We start from the raw sequence: 12875 nt of genomic DNA on the forward strand, positions 1-12875 counted from the left end.
AGTTGTTGCGATGTTGTCAACATTACATAGTGTTGTCGTACGTATGTGTATACTTTGACAACGGATGGTATTGAAAAATTATAAACAGTTTGGTGTCAATTTGGTACCAGGCGTATATATTTATTTTTCCCTCTGTGTAGTTTCTTTTTTTTTTTTTCAAACAATAACCTGTAACTTTAGTGCATAAACTTCTTTTCAAAATCTTCACTTTCCCAAAAAAACACTTTAAAGTGAGAAATTCTTTTGACAAACAAATATCAAAAAATCATAAAATATCCAAAAAACGAATAATTTTATGATTTTAAAACGTTTGTTTTTTTTTATAATTTTCTCTTAAATTCATTCACTTTAACAATGACTTTAGTCATGCAGTCGATACGAGTGAAATTAATGGCATCATAAATAAGAATCAAATTTTTAAGGAATTGAAAATAATAAAAAAGAATCAAAAGACGACAGCTAAGAAAAACATTAATGCATCTCAATAATGATGAGTTTTAATCATTTCTTGACATTTCTGGCAGAAGCGGCAGCAGCACACAACATTTCTTTAACAAAAAAAAAAAAAACTAAACTTCATTTTTAAGAGCAGCTAATAAAGCAAATCAATATCTTTGTCATGTTGTCTTTCCTCTGAAAAGGATTTTAAGCTTTTATGATTAAATAACAAAAAAAAAACTGTTTTTGTATGTCTGTCTGTCCGTCTTTAAGCAAATGAATACAAAAAACTTTTAAAATAAGAAAAAAAATGAAAACCCATTTAAGATGAAATTTAAGTTTCATGTTTCGCAAAACATTTAAGAAGTATTAAAATTGTTTGGCAATATTTTTTTCGCATTTCTGTTTGTCTGCTTTAATCCAGCAATTTATTGACATTGAATTTATAATTTTGCAAAAAAAAAAAACACATTTGCTTAAATATTATACGGGTTCATTATGAGTTTTGTATGCAAATTTTAATTATCATTAGTTTAGAATTGCTTCTATTCATGAATATTCAACAGCTATACATACAGGCTCAAGGTATCCAAAATAAAATATCTATTACTTTCAATTGGTATTTGAATAATTCTCATATTACTTTAATGTGCCAGCTCAAGTTTAAATTGTAGTGCTTATGTTTGCTTATGATTTTTCTATGGCGGGAATGTTTGTGAATTAAATATTTCGATAAGGGATTTCAAAATTTTGCAAATTCAAAGTATAATCGTTGATACTTTTAAGACACATACATAAACTTTTATACCCAAAACATAATTTCATTGCTGAGCTATGTTAGGAGTTACACTCAACTAAAATATTCCATTTCTCTCGAAAATAACTGTATCCTTACCCTGATGTTCTGTTCTAGTTCAGTTCTAGTTCAGTTCTAGTCCTTTTCTAGTTCAGTTCTAGTTCTGTTCTAGTTCTGTTTTAGTTCTGTTTTAGTTCTGTTTTAGTTCTGTTTTAGTTCTGTTTTAGTTCTGTTTTAGTTCTATTCTAGTTCTGTTTTAGTTCTGTTCTAGTTCTGTTCTAGTTCTGCTCTAGTTCTGTTCTAGTTCTGTTCTAGTTCTGTTCTAGTTCTTTTCTAGTTCTGTTCTAGTTCTGTTCTAGTTCTGTTCTATTTCTGTTCTATTTCTGTTCTAGTTCTGTTCTAGTTCTGTTCTAGTTCTGTTCTAGTTCTGTTCTAGTTCTGTTCTAGTTCTGTTCTAGTTCTGTTCTAGTTCTGTTCTAGTTCTGTTCTAGTTCTGTTGTAGTTCTGTTGTAGTTCTGTTCTAGTTCTGTTCTAGTTCTGTTCTAGTTCTGTTCCAGTTCTGTTCTGTTCTAGTTCTGTTCTAGTTCTAGTTCTATTCTAGTTCTGTTCTAGTTCTGTTCTAGTTCTGTTCTAGTTCTGTTCTAGTTCTTTTAGTCTGTTCTAGTTCTGTTCTAGTTCTGTTCTAGTTCTGTTCTAGTTCTGTTCTAGTTCTGTTCTAGTTCTGTTCTAGTTCTGTTCTAGTTCTGTTCTAGTTCTGTTTTAGTTCTGTTCTAGGTCTGTTCTAGTTCTGGTTCTGTTCTAGTTCTAGTTCTGTTCTAGTTCTGTTCTAGTTCTGTTCTAGTTCTGTTCTAGTTCCGTTGTAGTTCTGTTGTAGTTCTGTTCTAGTTCTGTTCTATTCTAGTTATGTTCTAGTTCTGTTCTAGTTCTGTTCTAGTTCTGTTCTAGTTCTGTTCTAGTTCTGTTCTAGTTCTGTTCTAGTTCTGTTCTAGTTCTGTTCTAGTTCTGTTCTATTTCTGTTCTAGTTCTGTTCTAGTTCTGTTCTAGTTCTGTTCTAGTTCTGTTCTAGTTCTGTTCTGTTCTAGTTCTAGTTCTGTTCTAGTTCTGTCTATTTCTGTTCTAGTTCTGTTCTAGTTCTGTTGTAGTTCTGTTCTATTTCTGTTCTAGTTCTGTTGTAGTTCTGTTCTAGTTCTGTTCTAGTTCTGTTCTAGTTATGTTCTAGTTCTGTTCTAGTTCTGTTCTAGTTCTGTTCTAGTTCTGTTCTAGTTCTGTTCTAGTTCTGTTCTAGTTCTGTTCTAGTTCTGTTCTAGTTCTGTTCTAGTTCTGTTCTAGTTCTGTTCTAGTTCTGTTGTAGTTCTGTTCTAGTTCTGTTCTAGTTCTGTTCTAGTTCTGTTCTAGTTCTGTTCTAGTTCTGTTGTAGTTCTGTTGTAGTTCTGTTCTAGTTCTGTTCTAGTTCTGTTCTAGTTCTGTTCTAGTTCTGTTCTAGTTCTGTTCTAGTTCTGTTCTAGTTCTGTTCTAGTTCTGTTCTAGTTCTGTTCTAGTTCTGTTCTAGTTCTGTTCTAGTTCTGTTCTAGTTCTGGTCTAGTTCTGTTCTAGTTCTGTTCTAGTTCTGTTCTATTTCTGTTCTAGTTCTGTTCTAGTTCTGTTCTAGTTCTGTTCTAGTTCTGTTCTAGTTCTGTTCTAGTTCTGTTCTAGTTCTGTTCTAGTTCTGTTCTAGTTCTGTTCTAGTTCTGTTCTAGTTCTGTTCTAGTTCTGTTCTAGTTCTGTTCTAGTTCTGTTCTAGTTCTGTTCTAGTTCTGTTCTAGTTCTGTTCTAGTTCTGTTCTAGTTCTGTTCTAGTTCTGTTCTAGTTCTGTTCTAGTTCTGTTCTAGTTCTGTTCTAGTTCTGTTCTAGTTCAGTTCTAGTTCAGTTCAATGCTAGTTCTGTTCTAGTTCAGTTATTTAATTGAATAAATTAATTGCAGCTAGAGAGCTCACTGATTGGTTTAAGAATATTATGTTTCATTATCACCCTGTTCTCCAATTCTTATATATTTTTATTCAATTTCAAAACAAAAATAAATTTTATTTTTACTTCAAAATAAACTCAAAAATATTTTTAAAAAATTCTTTAAGAAAATGTCTTCGGAAGTCGAATTTAAACTGCAAGATTTAGCTAAAATTGCTCTAGGAGCACCACAACTAACCAACGTCAATATTGCTATTCTTCATAGTCTCATAGATATTTTACTTAAAAAGCTAAATTGCCAAACCGAAACAGTTTCGCTAAATGCCCACGATTCTAAGCACCTGGAGAACATTTTAAAAACTGCCAAATTATCACCCTTAGTCTTCAGCGATGAAAATGTGGAGATAATTGCGCCAAAACTAGAACGTTTAGATAAATTACAAGAACGTGTTTCAAATTTAGACAAAAAATTGAGCAATCATTTAGAAGAACTGCAAAGAAATGATAATTTTAACGAAACTGTCTTCAACTGGGAAAATTGGCCAACGTATGGCTGTGAGGACTTGTGTACCACATGTGATCCGGAGAATGAAATGGCCTGTAAACTTTTAAAAAATACCGATTTTCTTAAGAAACTACTAAGACGTATTTCATCACCCATGGTGGATCGTATATTTTTGTTGGAAGAAAAAATTGAAAAACTCTCTAAAGAGTTCACTAACTTTATCAAAAGAACCGAGGAGGAATATTTAAAAATCAAGTTACTCGAAAAATGTATTCTAGAAATAGAAACTTTGCGTCAAAAGGTGGAAGAAAATCAGACACAATTTCTTTATACCATGGAAGAAATTCAAGATATGTTGGATACAAAATTGGACAAAATACACATGCCTGCCTTAAAGAAATATATACTTGAAAACTTTCAACGCATTGATCAGTGCGTTAAAACAATGCAAGACAAAAGACAATGTAACCGAGCAGCTGGCATTATAATGGAGGGATTACGTTGCATGTCTTGTGGTGAAACAAAAGTTTGCAGTGAAGTTGGGGTTCAATCGGCCTCTATGTTGCCCGATATGGGAGTGAAATCACCAAAAGTAATAAGAAAATATTGTGGTGTTTTACATAAAACAGTAGATGATTGGAAAGGTATTAAAAAGCCTCGCGTTAAATCTTTGAATCTAAGTGATGTTGTTAAAGTGAAACGAGAGAAAATTATTAATGTGATTCATGATGATGACAGTGCAATACCAAAATGTCGTAAAGCGGGTGAGGATTTTGATTTGATGGAGGGATCGGATGGCAAGTTATATCGTAAAGGATGATTGTGTGTAAATTTTGAATGTGTTATTTCGATTTTCATCGATTTTTCTTAATTATCGATTTTCAATAAATTTTCTTTTTATAGAAATATTTGAAACATTTTTCGATAATTTTTTTATAGAAAAGTTTTTTTGAATTTTCTTTTTATAGGAAATTTTTGCTGAATTTCTTTAATAGAAAATTTTTGCAAAATTTTCTTTTTATACAAATTTTCCTTATTTTTATAGGAAATTTTCGCTGAATTTTCTTTATAAGGAAATTTTTGCTGAATTTTCTTTTTATTTTCTTTTTATTGAAGTTTTCGATAAATTTTCTTTCCAGAGACAACTTTCGATAAGTTTTCTTTTTATGGGAAATTTTTGCTGAATTTTTTTATAGGACATTTCTGAATTTTCTTTTTATAGGAAATTTTTGCTGAATTTTCTTTTTATACGAAATTTTTGCTGAATTTTTTTATAGGAAATTTTCGCGGAATTTTCTTTTTTTATGAATTTTTTTTTCTGAATTTTCTTTTTATAGAAAACTTTTCCTGAATTTAATTTTTATAGAAAATTTTTTCTGATTTTTCTTTTTATAGAAAATTTTCCCTGAATTTTTTTTATCGGAAATCTTCGCTGAATTTTCTTTTAATAAGAAATGTTCGCTGAATTTTCTTTTAATAGGAAAATTTCGCTAAATTTTCTTTTTGTAGAAAATTTTTTTTCTGAATTTTCTTTTTGTATAAAATTTTTTCTGAATTTTCTTTTTGTAGAAAATTTTTGCTGAATTTTCTTTTAATACAAAATTTTCGCTGAATTTTCTTTTTAAAGAAGATTTTTCTGAATTTTCTTTTAATAGGAAATTTTCCCTAAATTTTCTTTTTGAAAATTTTTTTCTGAATTTTCTTTTTATAGGAAATTTTTGCTGAATTTTTTTTTTTATAGGAAATTTTTGCTGAATTTTCTTTTTATAGAAAATTTTTTCTGAATTTTCTTTTTATTGAAGTTTTCGATAAATTTTCTTTTTATAGGACATTTTTCGAAAAAAAATTTAAAGAAAATTTTTTCTGAATTTTCTTTTTATAAGAAATTTTTTCTGAATTTTCTTTTATAGGAAATTTTCGCTGAATTTTCTTTTTATAGGAAATTTTCTCTGAATTTTCTTTTTGTAAGAAATTTTTGCTTAATTTTCTTTTTATAGAAAATTTTGATGAACTTTTTTTTATAGAAAATTTTCGCTGAATTTTCTTTTTATAGAAAATTTTCGCTGAATTTTCTTTTTATAGGAAATTTTCGCTGAATTTTCTTTTTATAGGAAATTTTTGCTGAATTTTCTTTTTATAGGAAATTTTCGCTGAATTTTCTTTTTATAGGAAATTTTTGCTGAATTTTCTTTTTATAAGAAATTTTTGCTGAATTCTCTTTTTATAGGAAATTTTCCCTGAATTTTCTTTTTATAGATTTTTTTTTCTGAATTTTCTTTTATAGAATTTTTTTTCTGAATTTTCTTTATATAGGAAATTTTTGCTGAATTTTCTTTTTATAGAATATTTTTGCTGAATTTTCTGTTTATAGGAAATTTTTGCTGAATTTTCTTTTTATAGAAAATTTTTTCTGAATTTTCTTTTTATAGGAAATTTTTTCTGAATTATCTTTTTATAGGAAATTTTCGCTGAATGTTCTTTTTATAGGAAATTTTCTCTGAATGTTCTTTTTATAGGAAATTTTCTCTGAATTTTCTTTTTATAAGAAATTTTTGCTGAATTCTCTTTTTATAGGAAATTTTCCCTGAATTTTCTTTTTATAGAAATTTTTTTGTGAATTTTCTTTTAATAGAAAATTTTCGCAGAATTTTATTTTTATAGAAAATTTTCGATGAATTTTCTTTTTATAGACAATTTTTGCTAAATTTTCTTTTTATAGAAAATTTTCTCTGAATTGTCTTTTTATAGAAAATTTTCTCTGAATTTTCTTTTTATAGGAAATTTTTGCTGAATTTTCTTTTTATAGAAAATTTCTGCTGAATTTTCTTTTTATAAGAAATTTTCGCTGAATTTTCTTTTTATAGGAAATTTTTGCTGAATTTTCTTCTTATAGGAAATTGTTGCTGAATTTTCTTTTTATAGGATTTTTTTTTTTTCTAAATTTTCTATTTATAGAAAATTTTTATAGAACATTTTCGCTAAATTTTCTTTTTATAGAAAAATTTCCATAAATTTTTTAATAAAAGTTTGATAAATTTTCTTTTATTAGAACATTTCATTTTATAGAAAATGTGTGATTCGCGATGAATTTTCTTTCTATAGAAAATTTAATGAAAAAGTTATTTAATATTCTATATTATTATTCAATAATCAGTAATCAAATCCCTAGTGTGACTGTCTTAATAACTCTTGTGCAAGTCATTTACTATAATTTAAATTTTAAAATATTCTTATTAAATTGATATAAAACAAATCGCACTACCTGTATCTTCAATTAAAAATGATGACACCTGAATGTAGTTAAAATTTAATTTCAAATTCAAATCATATAATTGATGTAACACAACACATAATTGTTTAAATTGAATGAAATAACTTTATTGAATTATAAAATAATTAAAATTAAAATTTTATGTCTGCATTTTTCAATTACATTAATATTTTTGCAGTTCATCAATTTTGTTTGTAATAGCTACAAATACACACAGACACAAACACCTATTCCCGCATAATTCTACCAAGATTATTACATGAATGAACTTTAAACCCTTTCAACTTAAATAATGTACGAGTGAATAAACAAATGTATATGGAAAATATATTAACGTAGGTGGTTTAGAAAGGAAAGGGACAAGATAAGTATAACTATAGGGCAAAGAGGATTTATTTTGAGGTTTAAGAGGAATTAAATAAAATAGCCTTACATTTAAATAATCCTGGCAAAGAAAGCTTTTCTCAACTTCTGATTTTTACAAGAAAAGTACCCTAAACTTCCGAAACTACCCACTGTTTCCATTAAAAGCGTAAGCGAGATGCAATTGAATAAAATTTATGATATTTACCTAAATTTACATGTACAAGTATTATTTTACTAAATATTTTACTGGTAAATAGATATTTGTTTTGTGAGAGTATGAAAATTTTGTGGTTAAAGATTTACAAAATTAAAGTTTTATGAACAATAAAATAAACAGAAAAACACACACTTGTACATAATTAAATTAAATTTTAAACTTGCACGTGTGCGTGTTCTTAGACGTAATCAAGTGGCAACATATTGAATACTTAAAGACCTTTTGATTTTTCTAGAAAATTTTCTATAAAAGGAAAATTTATCGCAAAATTTCCAAGAAAAAAGAAATTTATCAAAAATTTTCCATGAAAAGAGATATTTATAAAAAATTTTCTATAAAAAGGAAAATTTTTCAAAAAATTTCTATAAAAAGAAAAATTTATCGAAAATTTTATATAAAAAGAGAAATTTATCGAAAATTTTCTATAAAAGGAAATTTTATGGAAAATTTTCTATAAAAGGAAAATTTATCGAAATTTTCTATAGAAGGAAAATTTATCGAAAATTTTCTATAAAAGGAAAATTTTCTATAAAAGCAAAATTTTCTATAAAAGGAAAATTTATGGAAAATATTCTACAAAAGGAAAATTTCTCGAAAATTTTCTACAAAAGGAAAATTTATCGAAAATTTTCCACAAAAGGAAAATTTATCGAAAAAAAATCTATAAAAGGAAAATTTATCGAAAAAAATCTATAAAAGGAAAATCTATCGAAAAAATCTATAAATGGAAAATTTATCGAAAAAATCTATAAAAGGAAAATTTATTGAAAATTTTCTATAAAACGAAAATTTATCGAAAATTTTCAAAATTTATCAAAAATGTTCTATAAAAAGAGATATTTATCAAAAATTTTGTATAAAAAGAGATATTTAAAAAGAGAAATTTATCAAAAATTTTCTATAAAAAGAGAAATTTATCAAAAATTTCTATAAAAAGGGAAATTTATCGAAAATTTTCTATAAAAGGAAAATTTATCGAAAATATTCTACAAAAGGAAAATTTATCGAAAATTTTCTACAAAATGAAAATTTATCGAAAATGTTCTACAAAAGTAAAATTTATCGAAAATTTTCTATAAAAGGAAAATTTATCGAAAATTTTCTATAAAAGGAAAGTTTATCAAAAATTTTCTATAAAAGGAAAATTTATCGAAAATTTTTTATAAAAGGAAAATTTATCGAAAATTTTTTATAAAAGGAAAATTTATCGAAAATTTTTATAAAAGGAAAATTTATCGAAAATTTTTTATAAAAGGAAAATTTATCAAAAATTTTCTATAAAAGGAAAATTTATCGAAAATTTTCTATAAAAAGAAAATTTATCGAAACTATTCTATAAAAAGAAAATTTATCGAAAATTTTCTAGAAAAAAGAAAATTTATCGAAAATTTTCTAGAAAAAAGAAAATTTATCGAAAATTTTCTAGAAAAAAGAAAATTTATCGAATATTTTCGATAGAAAATTTTCGATAAATTTTCTTTTTATAGAAAATTTTCGATAAATTTTCTTTTTATAGAATGGTTTCGATAAATTTTCTTTTTATAGAATGGTTTCGATAAATTTTCTTTTTATAGAATGGTTTCGATAAATTTTCTTTTTATTGAATGGTTTCGATAAATTTTCTTTTTATTGAGTGGTTTCGAAAATTTTCTATAAAAAGAAAATTAATCGAAAATTTTCTATAAAAAGAAAATTTATCGAAAATTTTCTATAAAAAGAAAAAAGAAAATTTATCGAAAATTTTCTATAAAAAGAAAAAAGAAAATTCATCGAAAATTTTCTATAGAAATCAAACATTTTCTAAAAAAGAGAAATTTATTGAAAATATTCTATTTTCTTCGTATAGAACATTTTCGATAAATTTTTATCTTATAGAAAATGTTCGATAAATTTTTATCTTATAGAAAATGTTCGATAAATTTTCTTCTTATAGAAAATGTTCGATAAATTTTCTTCTTATAGAAAATTTACAATAAATTTTCTTATAGAAAATTTACGATAAATTTTCTTATAGAAAGTTTACGATAAATTTTCTTATAGAAAGTTTACCATAAATTTTCTTATATAAAGTTTTCGATAACATTTCTTATACAAAATTTTCGATAAATTTTCTTATAGAAAATTTTCGATAACATTTCTTATAGAAAATTTTCGATAACATTTCTTATAGAAAATTTTCGATAACATTTCTTATAGAAAATTTTCGATAACATTTCTTTTTATAGAAAATTTTCGATAACATTTCTTCTTATAGAAAATTTTCGATAACATTTCTTCTTATAGAAAATTTTCGATAACTTTTCTTCTTATAGAAAATTTACGATAACTTTTCTTCTTATAGAAAATTTTTAATCAATTTTCTTCGTATAGAAAATTTTCGATAAATTTATTTCTTCTAGAAAATTTTCGATTAAATCGAATCAGTAAAAACCACATTCGTTTTATAAATCACATATCTTCTGTGAAATTGTTTAAAATTTTGTATTTTGTGTTTTTTTCATTCCCATTTTCACATTGTATTGCTTTGATTTAACCACAAACCAAAAATATTTTTCCTTTATAATTAAAAAAAAAAAAAAACTTACTTTATTCACTAAAACAAATTTAAAATTAACTGTCATTCAAACACATGTTTAATATCGAAAAAGAAAGAACACAGACATAAACATCTTGTTTTCTATATTGTGGCTTTATATTTTTGGGGTCGAAAATTTCTTTAATTTGAATTGATCCGTATTTTAAATGTGTCATTTGACACTTTTTTTTTCATGACAACAAGATTTCTGTCTGTCTGTTTAGGTTTTTTGGGTTTTAATGATTTCAAGACGGTTAAAATCAAAGCTTTAAGACGACATAAAGACAAAAAGTAAAGATGTGTCAATTTAAAATGATGTCCTTATTAAAGATTAAAAGTGAAACAAAAAATGTAGTTTTACTCGTGGCTAAAATCAAAACCAAATGTCAGTTTGTTGCCTTATTAAACTCAAATTTTTATTTTTTGTTTTTTTTTTTTTTTCATAATAATTAAATTTTTGAATCATCAAAATTCGTATCGTAACAAAAAATCACAAAAAGGTGTCATATAGAAAGTGATGTTATTTTGAAATGAAACTTGCCAATCATTATTAAAGTTTATTTCTTCATTTTTTTTGTGCTGTTTTCAAAATGAAATGAGCAAAAACGAAAAATTATATAAAATTTTTATCTTGTTTTAAGATGTGGCTCATTAACGCTTTAAAACATGTTAGTTTCCCGTAAAGCATTACTACTTTAACATCACTACCACCACCAATAACAACAACTACTGCTGCTACTACTGATTTTTTCAATTTGATATCTTAAAAAACCTACCGACCAACTAACCGACGACGACCATTCGATCGACATTTTGACCAAAATGTAAAGATATGAAGAGATGAAAAAGCAATGCAAACATCAATTTTAAATACACTGGAAGAAATATTAAGCATCAAATTACCTTAAAATTTTGTTCGATTACGAATGTGATAATTTGATTTCTGTTCAAAAAAAGATCTGGGAAATTGTGGATCTTGCAATAGCTATACACCACTTCAGAGTGGCAATAAAATGAAATTAAATTCTCTTTAACTCAATGACTCTTGATGTATTCCTCTTTACTGCCGATTAGAACATTTGACTGAGCCACTACAAAACTGTTACAAATCATAAGAGGAGTACTTGTGATTTTGTTAATCTATTCGTCGTTCTTAATCACACATATACAGTGCATTTTATCAACAGTTAGCCAGGAAATTTATCAGAAATTGGTCCGGTATTATTGAACATGTATTAGAACCGCTTTCTATCATGACATATACAGATATCCCAGGTATTTACTAATAATTTAATTTAGTTAGCTGCTCGCTTTAATAACTTCGCAGCTATTTCTGTCAGTCAAATTTTCCAAGACGTGGCTTGTGTCTATATCTCCAGAATTGCTAGGATGATAAGCAGGGAAACCAAAATATGCAAATGCATGTTTTTTGTGGTGCGTCGTATGGACTCATAGATAAGATATTTACACGTTTCAGACCAATTTAAAAATTTTGGCATCGATTTGTTAGAGCATATTTTTGCATATTTTACCCATAGAGCATAATTTTGCATGATTCGACTTTTTAGCATATTTAAGGCATATTTTCGAGTTTTTAGAGCATATTTTACTCTTTTAGTGCATATTTTGATGTTTTCGCTTTTTTTCGTTTTTATACATTTTAATTTTCTTTTCAAAACTTTATTTAAAAAAAATAAAATTCAATTTTTTTATTTTTTTTTTTTTAATTTTTTAGCCTATTTTACAATTTTGAAAAAAAAAATCGTTATATTATAGTTTTTTATTCAATAAAGCATTATATTTTAAATCGGACATAAAACCGATTACTTTTGATTTCATGAGACCAATCCCTTTTTATAGTTTAAAAAACTAATTATTGGAATTTATGACAACACCGATTAAAATGTCAGTTTAAAAGCTATGAATACAATTGGAAGAAATGTGTCAAACTTTGTCGTTTGAAATATGTTTTTTGGGGACCAAATGGTTTCATGTTATTTATTGGTTATCTGAACGTAAAATGGAATTCTATTATACTAGTTCTTTAAACTATGAGATGAAACATTTATAAAAAAATGTTGTAGGATATAGAATATGACATTAAACATTTATTATTTCATTACAATTTCAGTCTTTTTGAGCTTTTCAATGTTAAAAAATAATAAAAAATTTTATTTTTGGAGCATATATTTTAAATTTTAAGAGCATATTTTGAGTTTTTTACGGCATATTTAAAGCGCTTAAAACACTTTTTTTAGAGCATGTTTTCGGTTTCCCTGATGATAAGTATCTACAAATCCAAGACATGGTTTCTGTCTATATCTTCAGATTTTTTAGGATGATATTTACACTTTTAGTTTGTGAATTGTCTGTAGATTACTCGCATAGCATCTGCTTTTAAAAGTAAAATGTCTAAAGGATTAGATATAAACTCTGAAGGACCAAGGCGGCCAATAATATGATTACGAACTTTGTGCTTAATATATCGAACGTTTGATAATCTGTGGAAGATGGTGCGTCATACTGCTGAAACAAAACCTTATTGAAATTCATATCTTCCATTTTAGTTCATAAACAGTTTGTAAACATGGACCTCTTGCAGATCGTTGGTGAGTCCTATGTTCTTGGCAAGAAATTGCACGTTTTTGGCGACAGTAGCAGTACCGCGGCGAAGACAAAGAATGTTATGTCAGATGGTAGTCGGTCCCTTCGCGGTCGGTCGAACGGTCTCTTTTTAGTTAGTTGGTTAGTTAGTTAGTTAGT

General features: G+C 26.1%; 2 protein-coding genes across 2 annotated transcripts in view; both read left to right on the forward strand.

Moving 5' to 3' along the window:
• The window catches only part of LOC119607960 (fringe glycosyltransferase), a 126329-nt gene that overhangs the window by 22399 nt on the left and 91055 nt on the right, over positions 1 to 12875 (forward strand). The gene's annotated exons all lie outside the window — the stretch shown is intronic.
• Positions 3300 to 4591, forward strand: LOC119607961. The gene has a single exon (XM_037962135.1). The coding sequence runs from the start codon at positions 3349 to 3351 to the stop codon at positions 4501 to 4503; it is 1155 nt and encodes a 384-aa protein (XP_037818063.1). The 5' UTR covers positions 3300 to 3348; the 3' UTR covers positions 4504 to 4591.

Source organism: Lucilia sericata, unplaced genomic scaffold (assembly GCF_015586225.1).
Source record: "Lucilia sericata isolate MDLA Ls3-8-SP2 unplaced genomic scaffold, ASM1558622v1 Contig000769F_arrow, whole genome shotgun sequence".
Lineage (NCBI taxonomy): Eukaryota > Metazoa > Arthropoda > Insecta > Diptera > Calliphoridae > Lucilia > Lucilia sericata.

Excerpts from the sequence above, each read along its gene's own strand:
- LOC119607961 (XM_037962135.1), top strand. The coding sequence starts at position 3,349 with ATGTCTTCGGAAGTCGAATTTAAACTGCAAGATTTAGCTAAAATTGCT.